The sequence below is a fragment of the Epargyreus clarus genome, unplaced genomic scaffold (assembly GCF_041222505.1).
Source record: "Epargyreus clarus isolate Ecla_fem2 unplaced genomic scaffold, WU_Ecla_fem_2.2 ptg000025l, whole genome shotgun sequence".
Taxonomy (NCBI): domain Eukaryota; kingdom Metazoa; phylum Arthropoda; class Insecta; order Lepidoptera; family Hesperiidae; genus Epargyreus; species Epargyreus clarus.
In genome coordinates this window covers 2072878-2091181 of record NW_027332232.1, presented here as the reverse complement: position 1 = coordinate 2091181, position 18304 = coordinate 2072878, and the positions used below count along the sequence as shown (strand labels likewise).

General features: G+C 37.4%; 2 protein-coding genes across 2 annotated transcripts in view; one reads left to right on the top strand and one right to left on the bottom strand.

The window, feature by feature from the left end:
* The window catches only part of LOC140752778 (unextended protein), a 118935-nt gene that overhangs the window by 39190 nt on the left and 61441 nt on the right, over positions 1 to 18304 (bottom strand). The window lies entirely within an intron of this gene.
* Positions 15163 to 18304, top strand: part of LOC140752776 (dipeptidyl peptidase 9) — a 31807-nt gene continuing 28665 nt past the window's right edge. Inside the window, exon 1 of the mRNA XM_073087126.1 lies at positions 15163 to 15697. Coding sequence (XP_072943227.1) covers positions 15411 to 15697 — 287 coding nt within the window. The 5' untranslated portion in view covers positions 15163 to 15410. The remainder of the gene's footprint in view (positions 15698 to 18304) is intronic.

Sequence of the window (18304 nt, the reverse complement as noted above, 5' to 3'; positions counted from 1 at the left end):
GAACGCGACCCCGGGAAGGACAGCGGTTTGTGTGGTCGCATATCGCTGTAATCACCAATGGATGTGAGAGCGTAGATTACTTTGCTCCCCCTAGGGTAGAGCCCAACAGGGGCATCGCGATAGGAGAACTCCGGTTGTGTTTCATTGGAGATCCACTGGAACGCCGAGAACAGCCACTGGGGGGGGGTTTAGTACAGTAAAGGTCCCACATAACCCGGCGTAGCTCCCACGGCCTAGGGTACCTTTTGAAGGTCAACCCGTCAACAAAAAAAACAGATATACAGATATATCATTCCTAACAAGAAAGTGTAACCAGTTCTGAGAATTGAAATTGTTGCGTAAATAAAGTTTTAACGTCTCCGTGCTAAAATGTCCCTAAAATGTTTGAAATACTTATTTGTTTATTACGTAAATTACGTATTAGTTATTTCTACGTACATTTTCTTCTAAAAATGTTTTTAATTTGTCGATAATTCAAAAACTAACTTTCATCCAATTTCAAGGCGGTGAAGTATCTTTCTATTTTACTTATCAAAGACTAACAATAACAAAAACATCGTTTATTAGAAGTACAAACGGGCATGCTGTCCACTTGATAGTGAATGGTCTCTGCCATCCATGAACATCTGTAATCAACCCCAGATTGGATTAGATATTCCTAACGGTCGGCCACAGATGCGCCGCTACCCCAGAGGACTAAGCTGGAACGCCTCGGAAAAGTATGTCTCCCTTACCACACCCTTCAAACCAGAACACAGCAGCGCTTAATACTGCTTTTATTAGGCAGAAATAGGTGTGGCGGCGGTGCCGCAGGAGTCGAACCACAAAGTTGTTCTACCTTTATAATACGCACATGAGTTATTGAAAATCAAAGGTACTTGGGATTCCAACATTATGCCTCCCGAATGCACCCGAATATTACCAAAATAACATGCCACATATATTGCAAAGTACTAAACATGAAGCTTAGAGCCATTTGCTTATGAGACTTTATATCGCCGTTATTTTCAGATTTTACGGCATGACGTCACAATGGCCTTGCCTAGATTGTTTGCTCAGCAATATTAGAATCTATGTTATATCTATCTTATACCTTAGAGCATATTTTGTCTGACTAATATTGTAAAAAACACATTTTTTTTAAAAGATGTGTGTTATGGAGTTTCTTTCGCCGCTTCTTCTCCATAACGAAACACCTTGTGAAGTGGTGGTAGTTGTATTGAGATTCAAAAAGTGTTCTGTAAAGAACCTATTTTGAATAAAAAAAATGATTTGATTTGACAACCCATTCCATATATAACAGGATTAAACGTCCAGAGAATATTTGGATAGATTGAATATTAACAACGGGCCTATCGGATCAAATAGGGAAGACGCTCGTTAGCTTCAACAACACACAAAAAACATATTTATACTAAAATCCGGGGCAATCTAGCTATGATTCATAGTAACACACCGTTACTTACATAATCCCATGAGACGACACCGAAATAGATTCCCATGGCGATACGGCGCTAGACATTTATATAGTGTACTAGCTGACCCGGCAAACGTTGTTGCCATATAAATAAAAAAATGTTAAGGGTGAACAACCCTTATCACTTAGGGCTATGAAAAATAGATAGTAGCCGATTCTCAGACCAACTTATATGCATATAAGATTTGGTGAAAAGCGGTGAAGCCGTTTCGGAGGAGTACGGTAACTAACATTGTGACATGAGAATCCTTATCCTTACTATCCTTATCCTTACTAATATTATAAATCCGAAAGTAACTGTCTGTCTGGTTGTCTCTTCTTCACGCCTAAACCACTGAACCGATTTTAATGAAATTTTGTACAAAGATAGTCTGAGACCCGAGAAAGGACATAGGATAGTTTTTATCCCGGAAATCCCACGGGAACTAGGGATGGCGATCTAAGATCGATTAATCGGAAAAACGATCTTTTGGACCAAAAAAATCGAATATTTTAATCGATATTAGTAAGAATTGAATCGTAAACTTAGCATTTGATCCAGTGATGATCTTTAGCAAAGTTGTTGTCCATGAGCCCACGAAGGTTTCAGAGTTGGTATAACCAATTTTCGTCAGATGGCGCCACTGTCATTCCAATGAAGGTACGAATTTTAGTTTTATGTATGTTAGTATGTCATATTATTTTCTTTCAAACGCGGGCGAAGCCGCGGGCAATAACTAGTTTTATATATAAGATTATATCGTCTACTCATTACTGTGTCCGCTTAGAACGAGTGGCCACCGACCAGCGCGCTCGTCAAGTGCTTATGGGGTGCGATCGCAGCATAAAATTTGAAGTGGGAGGTCACGGGGGAAATTTGGCTAAATTTGACCGCTTTTTTCTAATGTGTATTTTAGTATTTATTATAAAGCCGGCATATCCTCTCCGCTACCCTCGCGGCAGAGAGGAATCAATGCAGGGTTTTAAACTGACCGGGCTGACTGGTGGCTGACTGTGGTCACCCTCCCCTTGGGACCGTCCCTGGTGCGTATCGTTTTCTTTCGGCGTTATATGAATTAATTTCTAAAAAGGACAATTTTGAAAAGTCAACGGTGCGTGCCACGGTTTCGAACCTAGGAATCTCAGATTGAGAGGCCAAGTTTCTAGCCATTAGGCTATCACTGCTTAAGTAAGGTCAGTTGCAAAATGTGGTCACATATTAACAATTTGAAGGTGGTTCGACGGCACCACCGCCTCAACTATTTCTGCTTAATAACAGCAGTGTTAAGCGCTGCTGTAAGGGAGACATACTTTTCCGAGGCGTTTCAGCTTAGTCTTCAGGGGTAACGCCACATCTGTGGCCGACCTCAGGTAGGAATATCTTATCCAATCTGGGGTTGGTTACAGATGTCCATGGACGGCAGTAGTCACTTACCATCAGGTGCACTGCATGCTCGCCTGCTACCCCTACATTCTATAAAAAATAACAATCTATCAAGGCAAGTACCAATAAAAAAATAACAAAAGTAAAGTTTGGAAAATCCAAAAGTGCACGACCCATAATGCTCATTTAATTATAAAATATAAAAAAAAAAAACACTTAAGTCGTTCAAAATTAATTGCCGAAAAAACAGCTGTAGTAGGAAGAAGGTACTGCACAAGCGCCCCTGGTGGAATAAACGTACATAATATCTATAGATATACAGTCTTGTAGTTTTCGTTTTTTATTAATTGCAATTAAACGACACTGAATTAATTAATCATTCGCATTCAGTGACCTACAATCGTCGATTAGAATTAAAAAAAAAAATTAACTCAAATGATGGATTTTTTCACAAGTTACAGTGTTTTCAGGTTTCACACATGACGGACAGGAAAATTTTTTGACCTATTTTGGTATTTTTTTCCAATTCTATTGCAGTAAATCAATTTTTAAAAAGTATGGAATTAATCTCCATTAAATTATCTCGACAATAGTATGCAAAATATCTTGATTCCGTGAACTATCAAGGCTATAATAATAAAAATAGCCGCCAAAATGAAGCGAAAAAAATTTTTCGACCGTAAAGCACTCTCTGATGCTTCGCATCATGAGTCGTGCAATTGTGTGTTCTACCCAAAGATTCGCTACATTTTGCATAATAAAGAATTCTCCCCACGCTTGGGGGTGACCACGACCCCTGAATGTCTCCGACTGACCTAAATGACGTGCGACATTTCACGGGTTATTATGTTTCACTACAAAATTTGCGCAAATAAATAGCGGTAGATTAGGTATACTGCTGAAACGTGTGGCGCCTTGTCGCTTAACGTGACGTAACCTTCAGATCATAGGGACATACGGACCTGTCCCTGTAGCTCCGGGACCAGAATAGGGCTACGGTATCCCCTGCCTGTCGTAAGAGGCGACTAATTGGGGGCTCCGGGGTTGCGGGCGGCGAGAGTGGGAGATCGAACCGTCTAGCAAGCGACCCCTGGAAGGACGGCGGTATGTGTGGTCGCATAGCGTCGTAAACACCAGACGGTGTGGCGAGCTCTGAAGCTCATCCGGGCGGAGCCCGAAGGGGCTGTACGCATTGCCCCTTGCGGACTCCGGTTGCGTTCCGTAGGAGATCCCGGAGTCCTCTTTGTAACGCTGAGGACGGCCACCGGGGGGGTTTTAGTGCGGTAAGAATCCCACATAACCCTGTGCCGCTCCCACGGCACCGGGTACCTTTTGAAGGTTTCCCCCTAGTCAACAACAAAAAAAAAAAAAGGGACATACGGACCAGACGTTTTTAAGGTCCCGCCGTCTGTCCGACAGTCACAGGGCTCTATCTCGTGAACCGTAATAGACAGACACTTAAAATGTTTACAACAAATATAACAACAAATACTAAAAAAGCTTGAAAATAAATGGGGTCGCTATACAAAAAACCGGTATTTTCCGACGTTTTTCGTTTGACTACAATCCTTACTAATATTATAAATCCGAAAGTAACTCTGTCTGTCTGTCTGGTTGTCTCTTCTTCACGGCCAAACCACTGAACCGATTTTAATGAAATTTTGTACAAAGATAGTCTGACACTCGAGAAAGGACATAGGATAGTTTTTATCCCGGAAATCCCACGGGAACTAGAGATGGCGATCTGAGATCGATTAATCGGAGAATCGATCTTTTGGACCCAAAACATCGATTATTTTAATCGATATTAGTAAGGATTGAATCGTAAACTATGCATTTGATCAAGTGATGATCTTTAGCAAAGTTGAAGGTACGAATTTTCAGTTTTATGTATGTTAGTATGGTATATTATTTTCTTTTAAACGCGGGCGAAGCCGCGGGCAAAAACTAGTATAACTATAAAACCTTAATAGATAGACAGTTCATGTTAAGTGTACGGAACCGCCACCCATACTTGACCGATTTTATAATTGTTACTAGCTGACCCGGCAAACGTTGTATTGCCATATAAATAAAAAAAAAATTTAGGGGGATGAAAAATAGATGTTGGCCGATTCTCATAGATACCGGATAAGCACAAAAAATTTCATCAAAATCGGTCAAGCCGTTTCGGACGAGTATGGCAACGAAAACTGTGACACGAGAATTTTATATATTAGATAAGGCGAGCTGTGCTTCGATTTGAACAGAGAAATTTCATGGGTTTTTTTTTTGTTGCGTGGAACCCTAATTAATTTAACTTATCTATCGTACTAACGTCACTCCTAAGTAGAAACTGGAAACATACTCTTTCAAAACTCTACATAATACTAGCTGACCCGGCAAACGTTGTGTTGCCATATAAATAAAAAAATGTTAAGGGTGAACAACCCTTATCACTTAGGGGTATGAAAAATAGATAGTAGCCGATTCTCAGACCTACTGAATATGCATATAAAATTTGGTGAAAATCGGTAAAGCCGTTTCGGAGGAGTACGGTAACTAACATTGTGACACGAGAATATTATATATAAGATTAGTTGTGCCCGCGGCTTCGCCCGCGTTTTAAAGCAATAATATGACATACATAAAACAGAAAATTTGTATCTTCATTGGAATGATAGTGGCGCCATCTGTCGAAAATTGGTCTTACCAACTCCCAAACCTTCGTGGGCTCTTGGACAACAACTTTGCTAAAGATCGTCACTTGATCAAATGCATAGTTTACGATTCTATAAAAAATATATAGACAAATATTCATTTTTATATAACATAATTAAAAAAACCTTTTCCCACGGACTAAATTGTGAATCTATACCATTCTCAAGCCCCCTTGAACACACACAAAAAATTTCATCAAAATCAGTCCAGCCGTTTTGGAGGAGTTCAGTGACATACACACGCACATAAGAAATGTATATATAAAGATAAGGCACACCGGCAGAATTTGTACTTCAATTTATTTAATTTGATATATAGCGAAACCCTTAAAAATACAAAAAAAAGTAAGAACCGAAGTAAATACCAAGGGCTCTTGTATAATAAATGCTTTGGTGAAATTCGAGCATTAAGGTCAAACGGCCGATGTCCGGAGGTCCGTATGAAAATACGAAAACCATTAGAATTTTACTAATATAATATTAAAATTCTCAAGTACGGTCCTACGGTATCTATTACGGTTCCAGAGATAGAGCCCTGTGACAGACGGACAGACAGCGGGAGCTTAGTAATAGGGTTCCGTTTTTACCCTTTGGGTACCTTTGGGAACCCTAAAAATTGCGTTCGCTGCTTCTACTGTAATGTTATTCATGTACATATTTATACGAATCATTAACTTATTTATACTTCCAATTACTGTATATTACGCTTACATCATTTTTACGTAAACCATATGACATTAACATTTAAAGGTAGAACTCTCTGTGGTTTTTAGACTTAGTAATAGACTTCCGTTTTTACCGTTTAAGTACGGAACCATGGAAATACGAAAATGAGTTTGTTTGTTTTTGTTTGTTTGTTAAGTTTTCTCGCCTTAACAACTAAACCGATTGTCAGGATTATGTACACACGTTATTAGTAATCTAGATAAAGATATAGGGTAACTTTTATCCCGAAAAAACAATTCTCGAGGGATTGATAAAAAAAATAATGTCATCGACGGCAAGCGAAGCCGCGTGTAAACCTAGTACAGGGTAGCTCTTGTGTAATAAATGCTTCTATAAATTCGAGTATTTGGGTCAAGCGGCGGACGTCCGGAGGTCCGTATGAAAATACGAAAACCATCGGAATAATTTACAGATTAAGGGCCTTACGACCTTGGTGAGGGTTTTTGTGTTATGAATGTACACGCAGCTTACATGTTTGGTATTTCTGTTTAAAAGTGTATGTGTGGTTATTATGTATAGTTCGCGCCAAACTGCTAGTCCGCTCTGAAGTTGTTGCGAGCAGGTGTCGTCATACAGTTTGAAGGTGGTAGAACCCTTTGTGGTTCGACTCCGGCGGCACCATCGCCACACCTATTTCTACCTAATAACAGCAGTGTTAGGCGCTGCTGTGTTCCGGTTTGAAGGGTATGGTAAGGGAGACATACTTTTTCGAGGCTTTCCAGCTTAGTCCTCAGAGGTAGCGGCGCATCTGTTGCCGTCGCAGATAGGAATATCTAATCCTATCTAGGGCTGATTACAGATGTCCATGGGTGGCAGTAGCCACTTACAATCAGGAGGACTGCATGCTCGTCTGCTACTCTTATATTATAAAAAAAAATACAATTTGTTATGGCGATGATATTCATTATAGAAATGTTTTTTTAAAAAGTTGACAAAGGTGTGTAAAGACTAAACTTTACTTGAAACGCGATGGACTATGGCCTAATCCTTCTCATTATGAGAGGAGACCCGTGCCCAGCAGTGGGACAGTAGTATGACGGTTAAATATTTATAAGACTAACAAGGTCTATGAACGCATAGGCCATAAAAACAATTTTTTCAACAAGGCCAATGTTAGTTGGGTGGCAGCCAAAGTCGTAGAATTACAGTCATAACACGTTGAAGATACAGAATTTCATTTCTTTCGATAATTTGAAGAATTCTCTTGCAATTTCAAGCTTGTGGGGAACTTACATCTACAAAGTAAGGAATAAATGGAACTCTTTCTGGTTCAACTCCGGAGGCACCACCGTCACACTTATAGAAATAGGTTAGGTTTACACTGTTGTTATGAGGCAGAAGCCTCAGAACCCTTATGAAGGTGGTCGAATCCTTTGTGGTTCGACTCCGGAGGCACCACCGTCACACCTATTTCTGTTATAATAGCAGTGTTAAGCGCTGTTGTGTTCTGTTTTGAAGGATGTGGTAAGGGAGACATACTTATCCGAGACACTCCAGCTCCAGCTTAGTCCTCTGGGGTAGCGGCGCATCTGTTGCCGTCCTCAGATAGGACTAATTGTGTCTGAGATCTATTGATGCACGAACTTTTTTGTAATTTATTTATTTACAACTTAGACACATCAAGCGTTACAGGCTTACCGTTAGTGGAGCTATAATTAAATTAAAATATTTATTTAATAAATTAAATACAACAAAAAAGTATAATATCATTTCACACGCGTATAATCCGCGTTAGTCCGCTCTGAATATAGAAATGAATCGCGTCGCCATAGCAAATTGTATGATTACACCTGCTCGCAACAACTTCAGAGCGTACTGGCAGTTTAGCGCGGACTATACCACTTAAATCTTAACACGAAAAAAACAGATTATTCTTTTAAGGATCTGCATGACCAAAGATTGAAGTTAGAACAAAGATGGAAGAGTGAAGAGAGATGGAATTGCCAAAGATATCTTATATATAAAATTCTCGTGTCACAATGTTAGTTACCGTACTCCTCCGAAACGGCTTTACCGATTTTCACCAAATTTTATATGCATATTCAGTAGGTCTGAGAATCGGCTACTATCTATTTTTCATACCCCTAAGTGTAAACCCCTAAGTTGTTCACCCTTTTTTTATTTATATGGCAACACAACGTTTGCCGAGTCAGCTAGTATCTTTAGTTTACATATTTGTCATCAAAAGTAATTCAATTTGTACAGATCTCCCTCTAATAACTTCTAAATATATATAACTCAAAGGTGACTGACTGACATAGTGATCTATCAACGCACAGCCCAAACCACTGGACGGATCGGGCTGAAATTTGGCATGCAGGTAGATGTTATGACGTAGGCATCCGCTAAGAAAGGATTTTGATCAATTCTACCCCCAAGATAAAATAGGGGATGAAAATATTACTTCGTAACGCGAGCGAAGCCGCGGGCAAAAGCTCGTTTTTTATAAAACTGCCGCCCATGGACGTCTAAAACCAACTTCACATAAAACATGTTCTTCCTGAAGCCGATCACAACTGCGTTGTCACTGTTAGGGACTAGTGATGTAACGAATGTTGGATTTTTCACATTCGCGAATGCGAATGCGATTGCGAATATTTATCTTCAACATTCGCGAATGCGAATGCGAATATTTTAAAATTTGACAGGTTTGACGTTTCGTGTCGGCCATATATATTTTGAACATAGCCGAGCTGATATTGGTTAATTGAATGAATATAATCACAGAAAGTTAAGTATTCGTTGTTTTGTTTTTTAAGTTTATATTTCATTTCTCAGATACATAAAGTGCAATGAAAAAATATAGGTACTTTTAAAGCCAAAGGTTATTAATACTTAATACATTAGATATATAAAGTTTAATAATTTTGTTTTAAGTAATTGTTTAGTTTTTTAGTACATAGAAATTGTAAACGTTATTTAAAATGGTTGTAAAGTAATAATATACTACTAAATAAATACAAACCTAGTTATAACAAGGCTGATTAATGTTAGACTTGATAAGATCTCTGAAGTTCTTTTTTTCATAAATGAGACTTAAATTTAGAATGTAGAAGTATGATTTAATAATAATATCTAAGTGTTATCTATTGTATGTTATTTCATATGCATGCATATAATGATTTCCTTTTTGATTATTAAAAATATTCGCTAAATATTCGCATAATTTTCGCGAATGCGAATGCGAATGCGAATATTGAAAAATATGCGGATATTCGCGAATGCGAATGCGAATGCGAATATCCGTTACATCACTATTAGGGACTAATATTGCCGCCTCGTTTTTTCTACACTAATATTATAAAGAGGAAAATTTTGTTTGTTTGTTTGGTTGTAATGAATAGGCTCAAAAACTACTGGACTGATTTTAAAAATTCTTTCACCATTCGAAAGCTACATTATCCACGAGTAACATAGGCTATATTTTATATGAAATATATTTGAGGCGGTACAAAGTTTGCCGGGTCAGCTAGTTTATAAAAAAGCGTGTTAATATAGGAGTAGCAAACGAGCAGTCCACTTAATTGTAAGTGGCTACTGCCGCTCATGGACATCTATAATCAACCCCAGATATGATTAGAAATTCCTACCTGAGGTCGGCCACAGATGCGCCGCTACCCTTGAGGACTAAGCTGGAACCACTCGGAAAAGTATGTCCTCCTTACCACACCCTTCAAACTAGAACACAGCAGCGCTTAACGCTGCTGTTAAGAGGCAGAAATAGGTGTGGCGATAGTGATGCTAGAGTCGAACGTCAAAGGATCAAGGATCAAGGATCGATTCTACTACCTTCAACCGCCTCATAGCTAAGTTCCATTTAATTTCCAGCTAAAATCATGAAACATCGTGATTTGTATCTATCAGAATATTGTATTGGAACATATCATTTCATCTACCACGGCCTATCTGACACGTGTAAAGTTTCGGAGATAAATGAGGCCTATGAGTCTGAAAACTAAAAGCATCGAAGCCATTTTCAGCCATTGTTTTATTTCTAGGTCATAAGACTATCCATGTTCAAAAATAAACCTTATACTAACCACAGAAGCCTTAAAACTGCCCCAAAGTGCTATTAGGGGTTGTATCTACGCAGGGCCGGATTTGGGAAAACGTAGGGTCTCGGGGCCTCTATAAGAAAGGGGCCCCACGACAGACAAAAAGTATCCGAATTTCGAAATCAGCAACATTGAATTTTTTTTCTAAACAGATTTTTCGCATTATCATCGTTAATACTTTCACTTAATTAATTAGTTTATTCTTTGTTGAAATAATTGTATTTACCTACTAGCTGACCCGGCAAACATTGTACCGCCTCAAAATCTATTTATCAAATATATTTCATATAAAATATAGCCTATGTTACTCGTGGATAATGTAGCTTTCAAATGGTGAAAGAATTTTTAAAATCGGTCCAGTAGTTTTTGAGCCTATTCATTACAACCAAACAAACAAACAAAGTTTTCCTCTTTATAATACATTTTCAATACAAGTAAAAATAGTTTTAAAAAAGAGGTACATAAAGTCCTTAATAATCTCCATATTAGTGACTAAGTAAACGTACAATTGAAATATACATATTATTAGTAGGTATATAAATTATAATTAACATCTTTAGTATATAGATTATTATACATATGTGTGTGTTTATCTTTAAAATTAATTATATATTTATAGTATTTATACCTGTATTTATATATATTAATACCTATCTATAAAACTTACTTATTCGTGCTGTTATGTTTAAAAAATTGTAAATCCGTAATTGGCTGTAAGAAATACTATATAAGAAATGTATTTGTATGATTTTAAGAGCTGTGGATTTTGTAATAATTAAATAAATAAATAATATTAGTATAGAGTATAGATTGCCAATGTTTTTTTGACGATCTTGTTATTCGTAAAATAATTAGGGGCCTCCGTTTTTCGTTGCCCCAGGGCCCCCAGACCCCCAAATCCGGCTCTGTATCAAAGTAAATACGTAGCAGTGACTATATCTTCGTATGAAATGAATAGAGAATTTAATTCCATTGAGTGGTATGGGAATTGGGTGGATGGCTATGGAAACTTTCAAATTAGACTATTTCAGTCGGATTACTGTCGCACGATAGTCGGACGATTGTCGTAACACGTCGTTTTGTATCTTTGTCGTCATGTATGTATCTATGCATGTATGTATATTATGTATGTCTCATTCTTTGTCACGCTCTGCAATCCAAACGGTTAAACGAATTTTAACATATGAGGTGTCGTTGGCTTCGTCTAAATTGGCCTAGGCTATAATTTTAAGCAGTGGGGTTTTTTTTTTCATTATATATATTTTTTCACTCATCAGGTGACCATGCAGTTCACCTGATGGTAAGTGGCTACTGCCGCCCATGGACATCTGTTATCAACCCCAGATAGGATTAGATATTTCTACCTGAGGTCGGCCACAGATGCGCCGCTACTCCTGAGGACTAAGCTGGAACGCCTCGGAAAAGTATGTCTCCCTTACCACACCCTTCAAAACGGAACACAGCATCGCTTAACACTGCTGTTATAACAGAAATAGGTGTGGCGGTGGTGCCGCCGGAGTCGAACCACAAAGGGCTCTACCACCGACTGCGAAGAGTAATGTTTTTTCTATGTAAGTATGCATTTATGTATGTATATCATATTATGTATGTCTCATTCTTTGTTACGCTGCAGCCCAAACGGCTAAACGGATTTTAACATATGAGGTGGCGTTGACTTCGTCTAAATTGTGGGAGTGGTTTAGATTTTTTTTTTCATAATAACTACTAGTTTCATACAAAATCGTCGCATATGGCAATCGGAACGCTGTCGTCCTGATGACGGACGTGTGCTGGACTGATCCAGCACGTAATTGTGTGGAAACTTATGTGTTTATTTATTTATTTATTAAATTATATTCACTAACATTACAGGAATGCCTAATTCGTTAGTAAATGTAGTCAAATTTTAAATATAGTAGTATCTTAATATCAGTAAAAGACTCGTCAAATTTGATCGTTTTGGAGATTAGTCGAAACAAACAGGCAAATAGACAGACGCACAGACAGAGATAGAAGGATAAACAGACAAATAAATTATAGTTAACTAGCTGACCCGGCAAACATTGTGTTGCCATATAAATAAAAAAATGTTAAGGGTGAACAACCCTTGTCATTTAGGGATATGAAAGATAGATAGTAGCCGATTCTCAGACCTACTGAATATGCATATAAAATTTGGTGAAAATCGGTAAAGCCGTTTTGGAGGAGTACGGTAACTAACATTGTGACACGAGAAATTTATATATAAGATGAACTAAAACCACGCTAAAATTGCACAAGGAAAATCTTTAATCCTGATTCCTGACGATCCTGATGAGGAGAATGGGACAAAATTATTAAAATTGTGTATTGTCATCAGTTCTTGACAAGTATTCAAAATTTTAAATTAATTGGACCATTCAAAGTGGGTAAAATTGAGTTCAAAGATTCCGTTACATATGCACAGGTCAAGCTAGTAAAAGCTTGGTAAAAAATTAATAATTGTGTTTTTATTATATGTACCAAGTATACTTTCATGTGCACTTAGTAAGAAGGTTCTATTTTGACAAACAGACTATTCAATTTTAATTATTTATATATATAGATCTATATGTAAAGATTGTATTTACATCATCAGTCATTACTGAGAAACCACTTATGTACATAATAGGTACATAACATACAAGAAATGCTCATCTTGAGTCAGAATTTATGCTAATGACTTGCTAATGTTGGAAGACTTAGCTCTTAGTTGTTACTGAAAACTGCTAGTCCGCTCTGAATAAAGAAATGAATCGCGTCGCCATAGCAAATTGTATGACTACACCTGCTCGCAACAACTTTAGAGCGGACTAGCAGTTTGGCTCTGACTATATCTGAACTAACTAAAACTGAACTCTCTGTTTGTTGTGTCGAAATAACAGCATTTTACTAATAGCTTTTTTTTATAATATAGGGCAGACAAGCATGCAGTCCACCTGATGGTAAGTGGCTACTGCCGTCCATGGACATCTGTAATCAATTCCAAATTAGATTAGTTCCCTAACTGAGGTCAGCAACAGATGCACCACAACAAGAACTAAGCTGGCATGTCTCAGAAAGGAATGTTTCCCTTACCACCTTCAAAATCAGCACATAGCAGTGCTTAACACTGCTGTTAGGCAGAAATAGGTGTAATTGTGACAGAGGGTTCCACCACCTCATAAAATTTATTAAGTAATCATCAAACCTAATCTAATCTAGAAATCTATTAGAAAATTGGACAATAGAAATTCTTTTTGATATTTCACCCCTAACAACCTTAAATAGGGGTTGAAATGTTATTTCAGAATCTGCCGATTTAGAAAGCACTATGAAAATTAGTATTTTGCTTTGTAGTTAGAAATAATGAATCATCTATTTCAGATAATCAGCCCCTGAGGGGGTAAAGTAGGGGTTGAATGTTTATGTAATGTAATATTATGTGATTAAGTCTTAAAAGCTAGATTTGTATAATTTGAATTATGATTGATATCTTTCGATTTTCTTTCAATAGTTTTATATTTAGAAAAACAAGAACACTTTTATAATTTTTTGTAAGAAATTAAATTTTTAACAATAATTTTAAGTAAAAATAATAAGTTTATTGATTTATTTTACAATATCTTATTATTATTTGACTTCATGGTTAAATCATAAATCCGGGAGAATTATTCTTTTTATTTCTTATAATCTTATGTTTATAAGACAAAGAAAGGGATGACAAGGTATAATTTAAACTGGAAAAACTTATTTCTATATTTAGTAATATTAAATTATGTTATAATATTAAAACGTACTAATTTCGTAACAGCAAAAAGCGAAACTACGCTCGATTTCCAACAAGGTTGCGAAAATAATCAAAAATATATACGTACTTCGCTACCTTTGTTGCCAGTTCGGCTCCCGGCTCCAAAAACAACTCACTGCCCTGATGTAACCATTTACCACCAACCGGACTGCTGTTTTCTTTAGAATAATGCAAGCAAAAATATACTTTGTCCTCCAAAATCGGCACTAACACCTCCACTCTTGAAAACCACTGTTTCGTTTCAATCTCTTTTATTTCATAATTAGGATATAATAGATCACAGCTCCCACCCCTAGGCCCTGCGTTAGGGGTTAATCTCCACGAATTATAACCGAGGAACTCGCCACCGCGTACATACAATAAATATTTACAATTTAAACCATCGCACGATTTCGACTCAACTGAAAACGATAGTATCCATGGTTCGACGTTCGAACTCTCAGCTGCGCACAGTTTAAAAATAAAATAAAGCAATATCCCACAAGTCCGCAACACATTGAACACTTTTGCCATGTTTTGAGACACTGCGGCGTAACAAAAACAAGCGCTCGTATCGGTCGTATCACCACAACGACATGTTTTTGCGAATTGACAGTTCGGCGGCATTTGTTGCCGGAACTGCGGCAATCTGTAAAAATATTGTGTTGTCATATCCGGATTTACATTTGCAAATATTTAATCTGTATTATCTGTTTAAGGATTTTTACAAAAATAATTACAATATAATAAAATATAGTATAATATTTCCATGAAATATGTTTTGTAAGTATTATTATTATTTATTAAATATTATCTTGATTTTGATTAAATTAATGTAAATAAAATATTCCTTTACAAATAAAAATACTACTAATGAAAATAAGAATACTTTCTGAACGAATTAATTTTAAATATTGTTATTAGCATGAGCTATATTTGCATTATTTAATTCTGCTCTGTTTTTGCTTGGACATAGACTAAAAATGGAGATCAGCTGTGTTTTTGACAACAACACTTTATAATCTGTGTTCGCTAGGGCGTAATATTGACATTATCTGTACCACCACCGTCCACTTCATTTGGTTTGTCAAGCAAAGTCAAAAATTAATGTGTTGGCTGAATTTAGGCAAAATATTCGTAAAACGTAATTAGATATTATAATGAGAGCTGTATTATACAACGAGTCATGAAATTAGTCAAAATTTACTAGAAACTGAATAATAATAGAGCAATAAAATTGCTTTTTTCGAGTTGGTTATAACCGTCATGATTTGTGATTTTCGTTATATTTAAGTGGTTCTGTATGGATATTGGAAGGATGGAGGTGAGGGAGGCGGGGGACGGGGCGGCGGCGGGGGAGTACGAAGGGGACAGGACCAGGAACTACAGCTGGGCAGAAGTTAGGCAGGCGGTACATGACTTGCGGAAGGAGTTATCGTCCATGTCGTTGATGGTTCCAACAGCTATATCGTTTAGGAAGCTCAGTAACGGGAAGACGAGGGTGTACTTCCTGACGCCGCCGCACAGCGGCTGCGATATAACCCTGCTGTATACAGACGTCAATACGACAGTATCGTCGAGCAAAGCACGGTGAGTTGTCTTGTATTTATTCATGTAATAAGTATTTAATTCGTGAAGTTATACTTAACAGACCCATTGCTAAGCTTATGAGCAAGTTTAAGGCTATACCTGACAATCTGTTTCCCTTAAAAGAGGGTAAAACCCTTTATGGTTCAACTGTGGCACTCCTGCAACTTCGCAGAACCCTTCGTGGTTCTGTGGCAACATTGCTGTAGCTATCAACTATGGCATTCCTGCATATGGGGATAGAACCCTATAGAGCCCTTTGTTCAATGGTAACTTTATCTATACCTGTCTTAACAGCAGTGTCGAGCAGTTTACCTATTTCTGTAGTCTAGCAATTCTGTATTCTACCTGACAGTCTATTTCCCTTAGAAGTGCATATAACCCTTTGTTTGTGGCCAAACTGTTGCATACTCTTATTATAACAGCTGTGTTGTGCAGTTTTAAATTCAAATTCAAATATATTTATTTGAAACCTGCGTACCTCAGAGATTTAAAAAAAAATTCTCAAAGGTATGTGAAGTCTACCAATATGCACCTGGCGAGCGCGGTGGACTATGGCCTAATCCTTCTCATTCTGAGAGGAGACCCGTGCCCAGCAGTGGGACAATAATGGGTTGTTGATGATGATGATGAGAAGTCACTTGCTATTATTATATGATAAAGATTCTCTTTGGACTATACCTAGTTGCATTTTTAAAATCCTAAAAGAAATATGATCTAACGCCAGTAATATAATGAAGATACTTTAACTCTTATACATTAAAATTCATACAATAAGAATTGCCTCTAAAATAGAAAGAGCAAATTTGAATTAATTGAACATCATTAGCTGAAGTTGAAACAACTTTCTATTTCTTTGAAGAATGTAATGTGGAGATTAATTATTTGAGAAATGCATATTTCTTGTATTTATTATCTGTATTTGTATGTATTTATATATACAGTGATAATACAGGGCAGCAAATGTGTTTGCCACTTATTTATTTATTTATTTATTTACTCTTTATTGACCATGTTAAAAACAGTGTGGTGTAAAAGGCGGACTTAATGCTAAATAGCATTATCTCCCAGTCAACCTTAATGTTCCATAATGTCATAATCAACCCCAGATAACATTAAAATCCCACCTGAGGTTATCAACAGATACAGACAGATGTTTTGCTATTTGATGTCTAAGTTGGAACACCTGATCAGTATGTCTCCCTTACCACTCCCTTCAAACCAGAACATAATAGCAACACTGCTGTTATAACAGAACCCTTACCACCAGTAGAACCCTCTGTGGTTCGACTCCGGCGGCAGCACCACCACACCTATTTCTACCTACTATAACTATAACAGCAGTGTTAGGCGCTGCTGTGTTCCGGTTTGAAGGGTGTGGTAAGGGAGACAGACTTTTCCGAGGCGTTCCAGCTTAGTCCTCAGGGGTAGCGGCGCATCTGTGGACGACCTCAGGTAGGAATATCTAATCCTATCTGAGGTTAATTATAGACGTCCATGTGCGGCAGTAGCCACTTACCATCAGGTGGACTGCATGCTCGTCTGCTACCCCTATATTATAAAAAAAAAATGAAACAGAGTCGAACAACAGAGGGTTCTACCACCTTCAAATCCAGTGTATCTTAAACCAGTATGACCGCTATGTCATGTAGCACTATTAAATTGATTATCAAGTACATTGCGGTAACATAACACTGTTTTACTGTGGTGAGTGTTGCGATTGGCCTCGTTACAACTGTATGTGTGTCAGGGTAATTCTACCATACTACCTTGTTATGTTCTGCTCTTTCCGATTGGTGGCCATTTTTATTACAATTCGCTTATGTAATGTTATATATACAACTGATTTTTGCCTGCGGCTTCGCCCGCGTTTAAAAGAAAATAATATAACATACTAGCATACATAAAACTGAAAATTCGTACCTTAAACTTTGCTAAAGATCATCACTTGATCAAATGCATAGTTTACGATTCAATCCTTATTAATATTGATTAAAATAATCGATGTTTTGGGTCCAAAAGATCGATTCTCCGATTAATCGATCTTAGATCGCCATCCCTAGTTCCCGTTGAATTTCCGGGATAAAAACTATCCTATGTCCTTTCTCGGGTCTCAGACTATCTTTGTACAAAATTTCATTAAAATCGGTTCAGTGGTTTAGGTGTGAAGAAGAGACAACCAGACAGACAACCAGACAGACAGAGTTACTTTCGGATTTACAATATTAGTAAGGATAAGGATAAGGATGTAATGTAATGTATTGTTCTTATGTAATGTTGTGGTAAGGGAGACAGACTTTTCCGAGGCGTTCCAGCTTAGTCCTCAGGGGTAGCGGCGCATCTGTGGCCGACCTCAGGTAGGAATATCTAATCCTATCTGGAGTTGATCACAGATGTCCATGGGCGGCCACTTACCATCAGGTGGACTGTATGCTCGTCTGCTACTCCTATATTATAAATTTTTTTTATATATATCTAAGGTATTTTGTTGTCTTGTTTGTAGCTGCATGTTAAGGAACAGGAAGAAGGATTCTGACATAATTTTGCACATATTAATCTTGCACAGGCATGGCCAGTGTCTGTATTGTGTTACGATATATATAGTATATG